Below are 16,389 nucleotides of genomic sequence, written 5' to 3'. Positions count from 1 at the left end.
AAGGGAGTTCAAATATCCTTGAGGCAAATGTACACTGGAAACCATTCCACATGAATGCACACTGTGGATGACACTCCCTAGCAACCGATATTGGAAAAAGGCATTAGCCAAGTCAACTATGGAAAACCGGTCATCTTTAGCTTGTTGAATAATGGGTAGCAGTTGAATAGTCTGGACCATACTGGGGACTGCAGAAGCTATTAGGGCTGCTGTTTACTGGAGTCTCCTGTAGCCCTGGGTCAGCCTCCACGATCCATCATCTTCCTCACGGGCAACATCAGGTTACTGTGGAGTGAGGGTGTGGGATCAACACACCTGTCCTTAATTAGGACGGTAATTTTTTGTGGCTGTAGGCACATGACAGTGGTTCAAATTAACCACTTCAAAACTCTAAGGGCTCCCATTATTCAAATCCACTTACTACTGGATTTAGGGCAGATCTACAAGTTGTTTATCTTCCTTGTTCTACTCAGTACAGGGAAGGATTTTTAGTCAAGGACTACATAGACAGCAATGATACATTCAGGTGAGGAAGTTACCCCCACAGCAGAATTTTGAAAATCACTTATTCCAACTTTTAATGACTTTAATTTTTATTCTTCTTATAGTAGCATCTCTCTATTCCCCTAAATTAACTCTATCACCTCCCCAAGGGGCTCACAAGCAGGCCAAGGCAGTGCTCCTGTATCCAGCTGACCTAAAAGAGTTTCTTCTCCATTGGCAGGCCATCTCACCCACACATTTCTAAAAGGCCTTGGTTCTCGCACAGGAATTGGTCAGGAGAGCCCATCCTTCATGTCATGCTCTTCCTCTCTTCCTGCTTGTGGTTTGCAGTATTCTAAAGGTGTCCTATCAAGATTCACATACCCTGTTGATTCAGTTGAAAACTAACCTAGGCACTTCCCTGAAGGAACTTTAAAGATGGAATTAAGGTTACTAATCAGGTGAAGTTACAATGGCAAGAGCATCCTGGATTATCCAGGTGGACCCAGTGTAGCCACGTGAGCCCTTGAAAACTGAAGAGGAAGGCAGAAGCCAGAGAGTTGCAGCAGAAGGGAAAGTTAGAGAGATCTGAAGCATGAGGACTGGATCGACTGCTGCTGCCTTTCAAGGGGACCACAGTCAGGGAATGTAGGTGGTCTTTCGAAGCTGAGAGGAACTCCCAGCCACCAGGCAGCAAGGAAACGGGCTGCAGTTCCACACCCACATAGAAGTGGATTCTACCAGCAACTGGGATGAGCATGTAAGTTCTTTTCCAGAGCCTTCTGACACCTTGACTTTGGCTTTGTGGGACCTGGAGCAAGGAAACTGGCTGAGCTTACTAGGCTTCTAATCTACAGAACCATGAGATAGTAAATTCTATTGTTTCAAGAAGTAGTAATAGAAAACCCATACCTTGCCTTAGTAGTAAATGTGTGCATTTTGGAAACTCGATGCTGTAGGCTCATGAGAACCTTTCTATATCTGAATTTCCCCTAATTTTGGACAAGACAAGCATTTCTGCTTTGATATTTTTATATCTTGGGAAGTTCAAGGAGAGACAGTTGTGTTTCCTTGGCTTCATATAAAATTCTATCCAATTTCCTCCTTTTTAATGCCATTTTAAATTAACCATCTAAAGACTTCCACACCATTAGGTCCTGAATTCTTGCCCTTTGCTTGTTTTGATTACTTTTTTTGGTAAAACCCTAACATTTGTATTATCTTGAAGTCTTATGGGAGGAAGCTGGGATTAAAGATCCAAAACTGCCTCTTTTACATCCTCCGAGGTCTCAAGAGCAAAATCACATATGGTGGGACGCCTTGTATCACAACCTGGGTGAGAGGCATCAAATAGTGAGTTTGTTTCACTGTCACAGAGCCGGTCCAGCGCTGCCTGCATCAGCAGCATTTCTGCAGCTTCAGTAGATACTGACATTTCAATGACAAGGGAAGGACAGAGTAATTACTCTTCTCTTCTATTCATTCTAGGAATGAATAGCTCCTGTCCTAATCCACTCTCGTCAGCAATGATTTTTCCTAGAACTATCCCCACAAAGATAGCAGCCAAGAGGATCAGGGATGAATGCAAACACCCCCCTCTACTCAACAGTGTTCCAAGCCAGAGACACTGCAACTTGATCTAAAATTCTCAGGAGCCATTTTAACAAGGGTCATCAGGACAGTGCTTGTAACAATTTACAAAACACCTCCACTTTGTTACTAATTAATCCCTTACTCCACTGGTTTCCTGCCCTCCATCATCTACTGGCCCTGCCTGGATTACCTTCTTGGCTGTAGTGGGTCTCCCAGGCTAAACTGACCCATCAGAAGTTATACTGCCCAGGTTCCTGTGGTTGGAGCTCCACTTGCTAGCCAAAGAGGATGAAACTCAACCCAAGGATATTCTGAACCTTTACTTTTGCTAACATTACAAGCTTCAACTGGAACGGATTTAGCCAACCTGTCATCAGTTTGCTCTTGTCTTCTAATTTTGCTCGCTCTTGGCATTTAGGTTCTATCATTTCTAGATTGCAATGGAAAGTCTTATAATCAGTAACTGATTTCAAAGCCTGTGCAACTTCAAACCAAGTGTGGAAACCACCTCTGCACCAATAGTTCACTTTCATCCCCTTTCTCAGAATCATCCTTTTTCTTTCTAAATAATGCCTAAGCCACACTTTCAGCAAAAAGTAAGTCAGAAGTCTTCTAAGCAATCCCACGTCTAATGCCAACTGTACCAAAAGAGTGTTTGATTGCTAAAGAAGACGGCTCAGGACCCCAAAATAACAATGCTTATAAATTTATACTCTACTATAGGAAAAGGATACAATATAACTATAGTGTTGAAATAAAAGTTCAGATCACTGCCAAAGACTATCTCATAGCGAGGGGTCTGGGAAGGCTTGGTACAAGTTTCTATCTTCTATAAGGGTCATGGTTGTAAGCACTTTCTTTCTTGGATCAGAAAGATCTACAAGTGCATAGAATGCCTTGGAACTAGGGAGCCCAAAATGGAATATCACTGGGTTATAAAATATTTTGCTGGTCATATACACATATTCTTGCTACAAAATCAGCCTTAACAGTATAAGTTTCCAGGGGGGGAGATGCAAATCATCAATCTCATTCTTGCCAATAAACAATGCTGACAGGCTCGTAAAAACCACCCTAAAACTCCTCCAAACCATGGTTACAAAAGCGACATCACTAATCAGCATGTTTCACGTGTTGGAACCAGTGTCATGCAGGAACTTTAGCAATACAGTTCAGACAGATTCCAGGTCTGCCAGAAATTAACCTGCACAGCACATCATGTTGAAGAATGGTCCTATTCCTAATTTTCTATTATGATTGGGGAGTTGATAGGTATCAAATTCTTTCACTGCATTTAATCATTTAAATGACTACATATTTTTCATCTTTTACCTGTTACTATGCAAAATTTACACTAATTTTTCCCCCTAATGTTAACCCACGTTTGTTTTTCTGGTGCTTTGCTACATCTGGTTTGATAATATTTTATTTGGAATTTTTTTCCATTTTTGTTCATGAATGAATTGACCTGTATAATTCCTTTCTCATTCCAGGCCTCCTCTGGTTTTGTTACCAAGTTTATACAAGCTTTATTGAACCAACTGGGGAGTGTTACCTATTTTTCTATTCTCTGGAAGAGTTTGTAAGAGATTTTTTTTTTCCATAAAAGTTGTATAGCATATTTTCTTTTTAATTTCAAACTTCTGATTCGATTTCTTTAATGGCTATCCAATTACCGTCTTTTTAGTTTTAGAATCTATCTTCGTATGTTGAATTTTTATAACTTTCTGATTTCATTTTTTCATAGATATTGCAATAAAATTGATCTTTTTAATCTCAGCTGTCTATATTTATGCCCCTCTTTTGGTCCTAATATTATTAATTAGTAATTAGTTTATTGAATAATCAATAATGGCAACATTTTCTCCTTCCCCTCCAAGAGACTGTTGTAGGCTGGAAACTTGCAGTGGGATAGAGGGTCTTGATTTACCATCTCTCTTCTGCCTTTCCGAGCTAGCTAACTGGGCCTTGACTCTTCAAGACTTGGTATGTAGGGAATAAGAATGGGATGAATGAAGGAGCTGTCTTACTTTAACTGGTCCAAGATTAAAATGACTTCCACTTCCCTGGGCCTGAAGTATGATTCAGCCTGTATCCTGGTGATTTCTGAATGCTTTAGATGTATTTTCATTTCTTCATCCTCTTTCATGTCTTCTCTATTTCTGGATTCACTATAACAAGAAATGTACCCATTTTATCGATTGCTTCAAAAAACACACTTTAGGACTTCTTTGAGTCTCTCTACTGTATCTTTTTTCCCTATCTCTCTAAATGAGTTAAGGTTTAAAGCATTTAGAACACAGCCTGACTATATATGTGCCATAAGTGATAACTCTTATAACCCACTAGGAAATAAACTTCACTAGAGTCGACTTTGTTCACTGCTATGTTCTCAGTGCATAGAACAGTTCCTAGCACAATAAAATAAAATGAATGTCCCTTTTTATCTTTTGAGCCTTCTTTTTCTGTTGTTTCTCCCACTTCTTAAAGAGAATATTTATTTCACTGATCTTCATTCTTTTTCATTCTAAAATAAAAGAACATTTACGTCTATAAATTTCTCTAAATGTACAGATTTTCCTGCATCCTACAATTTTAATAAGCATATTTTCCTTTCTTGTTTAGTTCTAAGTATATTGTAGTTCCTATCATTTTCAAACATGTTATTTGTGTTTTTAAATTTCTAGATTTGGGTAATATTTTCTTTTGTTATAGATTTATAAACTAATTGTGTTGTGGTCAAAGAATATATTATTAATAACAAATTTTTTTCAATCTGTTGAAACACTTTATGGTACACTAGGTATATGCTTTTCTCTTACTTTTTCCATGTGTATACATTCCCTGCTTGTTGAATGTAGAGTTCTATAAATGTCTACTTTGTTTTCAAACTTTTGGTCTCAGGACCTCTGTATATTCTTAAAAATATACCGAGGACTCCAAAGACCTTTTTTTAAAAAATGTGGGTTGTATCTAACAGTATTTCCCATATTAGAAGTTAAAACTGAGACATTTAAAAATAAAACTTTTTAAAATTGTCATTTTAAATTAACAATAAAACCATTAAACAACTATAAAATGTAATTTTTTTCTAGTTTTTTTCCTCATATATGGTACACAAATCAATCTAAAAATTAATAGTATTTTCTGAATTTATTTTCCCTCAACACCACTAAAGGAGATCTGCAGACCAGAAGCAAGAGCATCACCCAGGAACTTGTGAGAAATACAAATTCAGAACTACTGACTCAGAGTCTGTAAGGAGTGGCTGGAAACTGTGTTTGATCAGGATCTCCAGGTCACTGATGCTTAGTACATATGAGAAGCACCGCTTTAATGCTGTACAATGATCTTTCCATTTAAAAATATATAGTTTTATTCTTACCTTTAAACTTTTATGGTTAGAGTCTATATACAGAAAAGTACATGAACCATAAGGACAGAGCTCAATGCATTTTCACAAAGTAAACACCTCTGTGTAACAGCACTCAGATCAAGAAACAAAACATTAGCTGTACCCTTGACTTTTAACACTCTTGATTAATTCGCTGCTTTTAGAGCTTTAAGCTCAAATCATATCATGTAGTGAGTACCTTTCTTTGGTTTCTCACTTTTGCTCAACATTTTGTTCATGAGATGCATCGATGGAGTTCCCGCCACAAAAGTTAATTCATTCTCTATTGCTACATAGCACATTGCTATAGTATCCATTCTGCTATTAGACATTTGAGTTGTTCAGTTTTTTACAATTACAAATAGACCTGCTATAGACATCCTTGTACATGCCTTTTGGTTAGGATGTGTATATATAACACACAAGGCATATATATGTTTAATATGTAGTTAATTTGAAAGGATTCCTAAAAACATGTCATATTTAATACAGAACCTTCTAAATGTCAAGGAAATTCATCACCACTGGAGACAGATAATCAGGAAAAACACACATTTTTAATTAAAAATGTATTCCATATTGTACTATGAACTTACTAAACACAAGTTTTAGCATTCGTAAATTTAGCCTGTTTTCTATACAAAAACCTTTAAAAAGTTTGTTTTGTTTTGACCATTTTCAGATCAATGCTCTATTCTGATTACTTTCAGGTTGTCTAGGTCAGCAGTGTGCAATGGAAATATAATGCAAGCCACATACGTAGTTTTAAATTTTCTAGTAGTCTCATTGAAAAATAAAAAGTTTAATACATTTTATGATCTCATACCTAAAATATTATAATTTCGACATAATCAAGATAAACATCACATTCTTTTTTTTACTGTTTTCAAAGTCCAATGTATTTTTAGGTTTTTCCAACCATACGTAAACATTTTCCAGTAACTGAATCAAGTATCAATTTAAAATTTAAGTTTATCGAAATTAAATAAAACTAGTATTCAGTAACTGCATCTCACTAGCCATATTTCAAGAGCTCAATAGCCACATGTGGCTAGTGGTTATGCTATTGGGAAGCACAGGCCTGGGTCAAGAGTGGTTTCCTTGTGCTCCACCTGCTAATTTAAGCTGTGATGAAAATTCTAAAAAAATATATTTTCTTTTACACACTGTGGAAGACAGAATTTTGAAACAGATGAGAATGAGAATTTTTTAGTCTGCTTCTTTTGGGGGGATACCTTTGTACTTTCCTCTCAATTATGCTGTGAATCTAAAACTGCTTTTAAAAAAGTAAAGCCTTTTTTAAAGAGAGTGCAACATAGGAGATTTTTGCTAAAATAGCAAACACGCTGATGGTAATAAGATTCAATCTAACTAACGAAGATTATTTTACACAAAGTGCAAGGGATGAGAACAACAAGGCAGGTTCAGTAGGGAACTGTTGTGAGCGCTGCATAGTTAGTGGAGGATGGGACATTATGGGGGAGAAATAAGAGGAAACAACAGATAATGAAAGTACTAGCACATAGTATAGAGCTATGATTTTATTCTGTATCCCAGCGAGCAGTGTTAAAGTTTAAAGTAATCTGATTTTGTATTAAAGTTCTGAATTGTATTTCTGAAACATCCATTTAGGAAGTGACACACAGAGTGCCTTAGAGGGGAAACTAGAGGCTAGGAGCCCAATTAGGAGGCTATTTCAATTATCCAAGCAAGAGAAGATGAGACTGACCTGGGGATAATGGAGATGAAGAAAATGGGGACAGATTGAAGAGATATTTAGGCAATAAAAGCAACAAGATGTGGTGAGCAGTTGAATATGGAAAATATTAAGTAGGGAAATACCTAGCATAACTTCCAGGGAAATTGGTCAAACATTGTACCATTAGCCAAAATAGGATGACTGAAAAAGGAGACAAGGAAGAGAAAGGGAGAAAATTCCAGGGCAGAAAGAAATCCTGAGAGGTCATGTCCTGTTACAGAAAAAATTCCAGCTCTGGAGTCTGGGACTTTGTTTCAAATGGCAACTCCATCATTTTAAATTATTAACCAAATTAGCTTCTGAGCCCCTTGGTCCTCATTTACACTCTTTGAGAACTTTCGTGAGGATTAAATATTTACATATGTTAAACTTTTAGAATAAACTAGATGCTCAATTTAAAAATATACGTATTTGAATCTGCTGAATGCCTGCACCGGCTACTATGCTGTATGCATAAAAGGGATGAAACCTAGGGTTTGCTCTCAATCAGATTATAACTTAATCTTCTAGTCATTAGGAATAGCAGTGTTTTATGAGCTTTCTGCCTGATGGAATTTTGAACCTACGGTGAATGGACTGACATCATAATCCATTTCTGTTCTCATAACACACGTTCAATAATTGACTTAATCTAAATCCTCTGCTATTTCTCCTCCTATAAAAGTTTCATATTAAGTCAGATGTAGTTTCCGCAGCAGTCACTACCGTATAAAACTAAATCGCTTTTATAAATTACTTTTGTTATGCAGAAAAACAGATAGCAATATCAATATTTTCTGGTAAGTATTTTATTTCAAAAATCAGGAAACTGGAACAAATCATCAAAAAAAATAATAATACCCCATGATGAGCTTCATGTTTTCAGGTTTCAAAAGAAACACTTTTTTAAAGGGGACTCTTGGCAAAAACGCATTCATGAAGCAAAATGAGACAGACCTCGCATTTTGCAAACAGGGGCAAAGAAAATTCCAAATTCATTCTGGAGACATATGTAAGGTCACGCAGCACCCAGAGCCTTCCATCTTTCTACCCACTGCTAACACCCACCTCTTTTCACGAATTTGATTGCTAACTGCTCAAGAGCAGCAGGTGAAAGAGACGGCAGGATTCAGCCTCAAGCGTTGCCAGCCTCCCTCAGCCTCCGCTCAAAGTATAGCAGGCGTTTAACTTCCCGGAAACGCCCCCGACCCCCACGCACACCCACGCAACACTCCGCCCCCACAGGAAAGCGCCCCTACACTAGGTTCCCACGCTCCCCGAGGCGGTCCCCGGAGCAGAGGCTTCGAGGACGCGACCGCGCAGGCGTCCCATTTCCGCGCAGGCGCCGTAGTTCCGCACATGCTCAGAGGCGGAGGTCGGCGGGGTCCTAGGAGGGTAGTGGAAGCCGGCCTGCCCCGCCCCAGCCGAGCTTTCCTTCCGCGCCCAGGCCGGCCGGCTTCCCTTTCCGGGAGTGCAGGCGGCGGCAGCCGGTGTCTCTTTCTCTCCGCTCTGCAGAGTCGGCTCTTGCAGCTCCTCTGCGGCGAGCATGGCAGCTCGGAGACTCGGGGCTGCCCTGCGGCTCTGCGCCACAGGTAAAGGCCGCGCGGGGCGATGCGGGCGGGTGCGGGGACCCTCCCCCGATGGGATCGGGTGCGGGGGCCTGGCAGGATCTTGGCCCGGGGTGGGGAGAGGCCTGCGGGGCCTCCGAGATGCCCTCCGGGGCCTGGGTCCCGAGACTGAGAGGACGCTTTAGGGTCCTTCCCCGGCGCAGCTTTGCTGGGCATCCGCGCTTTTCCGTTTGCTTCCGTTCTCGGTGCGGCAGGAAGTTTCAGAAGCGCTGACTCCGTCGATGGGTGTCAAGGATGCTGCCTTCCCAGCTGGCGGCCAAACCTGCTTTGCCTTTGGGTTCTGAGTCTTGTCACATCTGAAGAATCTTTACCCACGCGGGGGCCAAGAGAGGGAGGTTCAAGGACGGGTCCTGGTCGGGCCTCCGGGGGCTGTGCGATGTGAGAAGTGACCTGCGGGCGTGTTGGCCTTTCTCATCCTCTGGCCGGCATCGGGTACCCTGGTTCTCACCTCAGTGTGTCCACTTACACAGCAGCCGTTTCGTTCCCTCTACGTGCCACGCACTGTCCTGTAATCAGTATTAGGAGTGTAGCTCAATTTTGTTTCTATCTGTGAATTTGGGGGCGGGGGGAACGGTATTTTGAATGGCGTTTGAAGTTTATACTGAGAAGATAATTGTTACTAGAGAAAAAGAAATATAGAAGAACAATTTTCATCTCTACTCCAAAAAGATGGAATGGTAAAAAGGAAAAATAGAATGAAAATAAACATATATTTAAAGAGAAATTCGGTGTCTCAGATTTACTAGCCTACGTAGAACTTGCTGTCACCATACGGTCGTAAGTATTTATTAAACAGGTGAACTACCGTGCTTATGCTTTTGCATCATTTGTGCCCTGAGATGGATGAATGATGAGTTTTTTGGTAGGCTGTAAAAAACCAAAAACATTTTATAGGTGAATAAGCATATAAGCCAAAAGATAAATCAGCATTTATTATACTGTATACATTTTGTCTTTTTTTTTTTCAGTTTTTTTACTTGATATGGCTTTCTGTAAAGGATATGTAGAAGATTTAGATGAATCGTGAGTATATATTTTTTAAAATAGTATCTTCACTTCTTCCAACTGTGATGTTATCTGAATATTTGTATGAATCTAATATTTTTTAAAATAACACGTGTTTTATTGAGCACTTAATCTACACTACATAATTTGCTAATTCTGTATGGAGGTAGATTTTTTTTTTTTAAGTATAGTTGATTTACAATATTATATTAGTTTCAAATGTACTGCGAAGTGTGAATGTAATCTTTTAATAACAGAGACAGTAATGACCAATGCTAATGTAGCACCAGTTTTGTTCCAGGAGTTGCCCTAAGTGCTATATATGTATGAAATGGGATTGTGCTCAAGAGTTTTATGAACAGTTATAAGAATAAAAAATTGGCAAATTCTTCTGTCTTACCATTTTACCTGTACATTCGTTAAGTCTTTTGGCCTTAGTCACTACTCAGTGGGGGCTGGAATTTGGTAACCACGCCGTAACACAGCATTAATCACAAGGCCTTGCTTATAGTAGGTGAGGAGTACTGCTTCAGACCAAAATCCTGTGCGTGATTGATCTTTCAGGCCTGACCATAGGCAATTACAAGGCTTTTACTGGCAGGCCTCCAGCGGGAAGCTGCCCTTCCCACACCAGGCTTGGGGCACAGCCAATGCCCTGCAGTCTCTGGAGGGAGTTGTAGTCATAGACTCAGGCCCCCAGGGCAGCCGTGCTCATGTGCATGTCTTCATTCTTAGCCCAGTTGCCTCTTGTGAAGGCCTCCTTGTTGGGGGCCTCACCTAAGGCATTTCTTAGGAAAACCTCCTCTGGGAAGCTCCTTATTGAGGGGTGTGGCTGAGGCACTTTTCTCCACTTGGACTCAGTACCTTTCCACTCCTGTCCTTTCCCTTCTCCCTCCCTCTGCCCACGGGTCCTGAGAGAGGCAGAAGCCTTTGGTTCAGGGCTCCTCAACAGTGAGGTGAATTTCTCTGACCCCTCGGCTCTTCCAGTTCCGCCCAGAAAAACGGAACACTGAAGGGCTGGCACCTGTTTTTTCTGCCTCTTGGCTTGCACTGTCGCAGTAAGTGAATAAAGTCTCGATTGTGACTTTCAGTTTGGCTTGTTGTCCTAATTAACCACCTGTACACAACAGAATTGGTACAGCAGCAGGGTGGTCAGTTGGGCACAGTCCTGCTCTAGAAGAGCGGAAAGCCCAAAGATGCCACGGGGCCCTCAGCAGCCTTGCTAATGGGTATTGGGCGCCCTAGTGGATTTTTGATGGGCACTTTGGTTCTCAGGGAAACCATTGTTAACACAGAGGTGATTTTGTTAAACTTCATGGTGCCTGGAAGGGTGTGTCGCTCTAGACCTGATCCTTAAGAACGCCCTAACAGCGTGACTCTGCTTAAGGAGGAGGCAGAAGCAGGGATGGGCAGGTGCAGATGCCCAGGACCCTAACCTTCCTCGGCCGGGTGCTCCGTGAACTAACGGTTTGGGCCCATCTGTAGTGAGTTTCCGGTAACTGAAGAACACATCTGGCCCTCCTTCACAGAGGAGGAAGTGGCCCTGCAAGCCTTCTGGTGGTCTCCTGGGCCTGTGGTGCGGGATTAGGAACAGTGAGTAATGAGACTGTCAAGCAGACTCAGAGCTCTAGGTTTGTCCTTCCTGTTCCTGTTTGTTACTGGACCCAGTTAAGCCTTCTCATGAAGTCAGGTCAGTCAGTCTGTGACACAGTCCAAGCCTTAACTGACAAATTTCTGGACACGGGAAAAGCAGCCACCGTGAAGAGCACAAAGGTTGACCAGCACAGAGTGACAGTAAGTGGGAACTGGTGCCCTCTCCGGGATGACCCATGCAAGAGCCTTTCCAGAAGCTCTGAGTGAGGTTGCTCAATAACGGGGTCTCAAAGGAGGAGACTGATAGGCTCCTTACCAAGGGCCTCATGGCCAGGTACCAACCTGTGAGGGGTCTGATGGGCTTTTTCAAAGGTCAGCATGATGACAGCCCTGTGGCTATTAGAATTACGCCCACCATCCTGCCTAGTGAGTCTGGAGACAAGTCAGAGAGTGCCAAAACCTTTACCCAGACCTTGACAGGGTGTTCAGTGGAGGCCTCTCTCTCCCCGGGGGGGCTGCCAAGGTCAGAGTTCATTGGGGAGGTGGAGGAGAGTTGCACTTCTTGGGCCTTTTGGGTATCAGTATACAGGTGAGTATGATCCCTATAGCCCCCGCTACCAGGAGGAGGAGGAGACGTATAATGCTGTCGGGCTTTGACTCTGTGATGACCAACGCCAGCACGCTTCCCCAGGCCCGTTCTGGCTGAGCACTTCTGGGCCCCTCCTCTTCAGCATGCTAACGGGTATAGATGTGTTAGCTGTGCGTGCTCCTGCTCGCCGTGGTCCCCAGGCCCCAGTGGGGGTTGCTGCACCTGAGGCCATCTTCTTGGAGCACTGCAAGACTGAACCTACCCGACCTTCAGCTCTTAGTGCCTTTGTCTCCCCAAAACGGTGTTGGCTGCCTGGTGAGTAAAAGAAGTAGCTGAGCTAAAGGAAGCCAGAGTGCTCTGTGAGACTTTTTCTATTCGGAAGCCCCCCCGCCCCGACCCCCTCTGGCCTGTGCACAAGGCCTTGGGTACCTGGAGACTCAACACTGATGACAGGTGGCTCAGTACCATGGTGGTACCTGACATCAGGAAGATGCTACTAGAGGGAGCTTGGTTTGCGGCATTAATGATGTCAGGTGCCAGCAAGTGTCTTCACTGGGCTGATACGGATAAATTTCCTTCATTGGGAATGGATTCAGCACACCTTTAATATCCTATGCGTATCTAAATTCCCTGCCTGTCTGCTCTCAGTAGGTAGGCCATGACCTGGAAGAACTCCTAGAGGGAGCACAGACCTTCCACTCTATTGATAACAGCTCCTAGATTGCCCAGACAGGGTCGCTGTCCAACAAGGACCCGACACCATGATGACTCACAGGTGGCAACATGGCTGGGCTGTTAATACCCACAAAGTGTAACAACTGAGATTCCTGGGGGGTGATGTGGGAAGCAGTACAACATCTCATTCTAGAGGAGATCATTACCAAACTCTTGGCCCTTTCTGACCCCCAAAATAAAAAAGGCTCAGGGACCGATGGGCTTATTGGGCTACTGATGTTGTCACATAACTCTTGCAGGGATCTGGCACCCAGCTATCAGGTACTAGAAAGGCCACTGCCTTTGAGTGGGGCACCAACCAACAGGATACTCTAGAGGCCCTTAGGCAGGCCACCAGGCTTCCCTTCTCCTGGGTCTCACTGGTCCACATCTGCCGTTTGAGTTACACATCTCAGCAACCTCTCAGTTCGCTGATGGGAGCCTGTGGCAGAAGGACGACATCACAAACCAGCATAGACCTGATAAGCCCCCCAAGTTGGCTGAAAGATACATGGCTTTTGAGAGGCAGTTACTGGCCTGTTGGCCCTTGGTGGATAAGTGTGGTAGTAGACTCACGAGCAGATACTCTAATCATGTTGCTGAAGAACGATAGCTTTGGAATCTCATGAACTAGGAATGGCACCTCCAGGAGCTCAGCTGGAGTCTCACAATTCAGTGAAAAGGTCTCCCGAGTGTCCCCCCACCTCCCAGGAGTAACACCCAAGGAGCCACTGCCTCCGCTGGCCCAAGGGGGACCCGGATAATAGAGACCTCCCATACCACCTATGGGCCTGGTTCACTGATGGCTCCTCCTGGGATGGAGCTGGGTGCAGCCCGCGTCCAACCTGAAAGAGACCTGTCCTTCCCAAGCGTGGTAAAGGACCTTTGCACAATGGGCAGCTTCATGCAGTGTGGAAGACTGAGGTCTGTCCTGCTGTTCCCCCACCTGCTCCTCGCTCCAGCCCTCGCAAATAGGCCCTGCTGTGTGTTCACTGACTCGCTGGGCTCTGGCAAATGGCTTGGCCGTTGGTTGTGTGGCATATAAAGCAGACCCCCTGTGAGGGTGGGACATTGAGATGAAGATCGGTTCTGCCCCTACTAAGCGTTTTGTTCCCTCCGTGGTTGCTCACCAGGAAGGCCCCTGTGCTGACAAAGGGAAACGACCAATGAGCATCCCGTGCTTGTCAGCTGAACACAGGAACTGAATTGTTCTCCACACCAGAGCAAGCAGATGTGCAGCTAATTGCCTCCTGGATCCACAAGAGGATGGCCCGTGGAAATTCAGACACTGTTGTAGGTTGAGCTGGCATGCACAGATTGCCACTGCTGTGGGAAGACTGAACCAGCATGAAAAAGCTGTCCCGCTTGTCAGACCCTGGTCAAGGCTAAACATAACTACCTAGGAACACATTACTTCACGTTGGGCCAGGGCGTTCTCAGCAGATAGAACACATTAGGCACCTCATCCCACCCATAGTATCCCCCTGGATCCTGACTGCAGTTGACACTTTGTCTAGCCATCCCCACGCATTCCACTGACTTGGGCCACACTGTCAGGCCCTATAGGACGACATTTGTTTCCTATTCAGGTTCCCTGAGAGCACTGTATCTGCTAACAGCCCTGGATTTTCAGTCCAAGCTACACATCAGTGAGCTCAGTCATGGGGCATACAGTGGACTCTCCATATCACCCCTAATACACAGGGGTGTTGAGCATTTTAATGAACAGTTAAAGGACAGGCTTAGTCAGCGGATGGGAGGGGACAAGATTATCATGGCCTGGATTACACATCTCAGGCAAGCGGCCTGGGGGCTGAAGGCAGCAGTTCCCCAGTCCGGTACTTCTCATTAACCCTGCATGTGCGAACACGTTGTCTGCCCCTTCCTTTAACTGTATGCCCTTCTACAATTACAACACTTTCCACTCCATGTGGGGCTCTGTAAGGGACCTCTGTACCCTTCGACTCCTTCCCAAAGACTCAAATTGGTGGGAGAGGAGGATGGCTATTAAACATCAAGGAGGGGGGGACGGCAACCTCCAACATTGGCCACTGGGTGCAGAGCATGGGGTTTTGTCTACAGAGACCTCAAGAATAATGACCATCAATTAGAGGGCTCTGGTTCAACAACTTGCTTAAGGTGGCTGTGACACTTTCCTGGGTAGCCCCACGAGATGAATATAAAATAGAATTTTTTACTATAAACCACAAGGGGAGCCAAGCCAAAATATTTGGGGGATTGATTAAGGGTGCTGTCCTTGTCTGTGGTACACAGCAGACTGTGTTGTAGTTGTGTAGATGTGAACACCTTTGGACCTAACAGCTATGGTATGGGGATATGTTCTCTTTGTCTTACCTATAGGGTTAAGAATCTTCTTAGAATATCCCCACAGAGAACTTTTGTCATTCATCCAGTACAAATTGAATATAGATCGCTGTGCAAGGCACTAGGAGATGAAACAAATACACTCCTTCTCGCTTAGCGTATCTATGGTTGGATAATATGTAAGTAACTACAACGTGTGGAAATTGATGAGAATCATAAAGAGGGTAAAGATGATATGGAGAGATCGTTTCTAGCTTTGAGGAACTTAGAAAGACATTACAGAGTTAGCAGTGCTTTTGGCTGGATAGGATTTGAATATGAAAGAATGTAGAAAGTCAAACATTGTGAGTTTAGCTGTGGTAGTACCATAGTCTGATTGGAAATCATACTCATATTTGAGTATGATTATATACTCAAATATATAATCATATATATTTGATTGGGTGCTTATATTTGAGTGGGAAGATAAGTTGGAGCCAGAGTAGTGTAGCAATTTGTACTTTTTTTTGTAGGTGGTGGGAAGGGACCTAGAAAATGTCAAATAAGAGTAACATGATCAGAACTGTGTTTTAGGAAAATTCTTTGTATTGTGTCAGGGTTCCCCAAAGCACCCCCAGCTTCACTGATTGACTAGGAACACTCAGAGGACTGAGCCTGTCGTGGAAGTCAGAGCCATGATTTGTTACAGTGAGAGAACACAAAGCAAAATCAACAAAGGGAAAGGGCACGCGGGGCGAATTCCAGGGGAGACCAGGAACAAGTTTCCAAGAGTCCTCTCAGTAGAGTCACACAGGACGTGCTTAATTTCTTCATCAGGAGTTGCAACCACAAGTGTGAAATGCTACCTACCAAGGAACCTCATTAGAGACTCTGCCCAGGAATTTTTATTGGGGATTGGCCATGCAAGCACCCCTCTGCCTAGCCATTACCAAAATTCCAGACTCCCTGAAGGAAAGTAGCTGTTCATCACCAAACCACATTGTTTGTACAGTGGGAGACCAGTGAACCACCCTTAACAGGAAATGGTGGGAACCCTCCTGAAATTCAGGTTCCCAGATGCCACCCAGGGACCAGTCCTGCAAGCAGACTTTTCTGAGGCTGACCCCTCAGGCCCGCTCTGTAATGCACAGGTGTAAGTGGAGTAGAGGGGCTACAGGCTAAAGCATTTGTCTGTCTGTGTTTCTACAAAGTCCCACTTTAATTTTTTTTTTTGATTCTTTACTCCTAATTATCATTTCCCTACTTTTATTAAGATGTTTAATGGATAAGATCTAGAGGTCTCTCAGTAAAAATAAAAATTTATTGAAAGAATTTGTTCTATGCTCCT

The 16,389-nt window shown here is 43.3% G+C and overlaps 1 protein-coding gene across 1 annotated transcript in view; it reads left to right on the top strand.

The window, feature by feature from the left end:
• The first annotated feature begins 8,551 nt into the window (after nucleotides 1–8,551).
• Nucleotides 8,552–16,389, top strand: part of TMX3 (thioredoxin related transmembrane protein 3) — a 43,945-nt gene continuing 36,107 nt past the window's right edge. The window contains exons 1-2 of the mRNA XM_036823010.1: nucleotides 8,552–8,800; nucleotides 9,805–9,859. Of these exons, the coding sequence (XP_036678905.1) occupies nucleotides 8,755–8,800; nucleotides 9,805–9,859 (101 nt within the window). The 5' untranslated portion in view covers nucleotides 8,552–8,754. The remainder of the gene's footprint in view (nucleotides 8,801–9,804; nucleotides 9,860–16,389) is intronic.

The sequence above is a fragment of the Balaenoptera musculus genome, chromosome 14, assembly GCF_009873245.2.
Source record: "Balaenoptera musculus isolate JJ_BM4_2016_0621 chromosome 14, mBalMus1.pri.v3, whole genome shotgun sequence".
NCBI lineage: Eukaryota > Metazoa > Chordata > Mammalia > Artiodactyla > Balaenopteridae > Balaenoptera > Balaenoptera musculus.
This window is presented reverse-complemented; position numbering and strand designations above follow the sequence as displayed.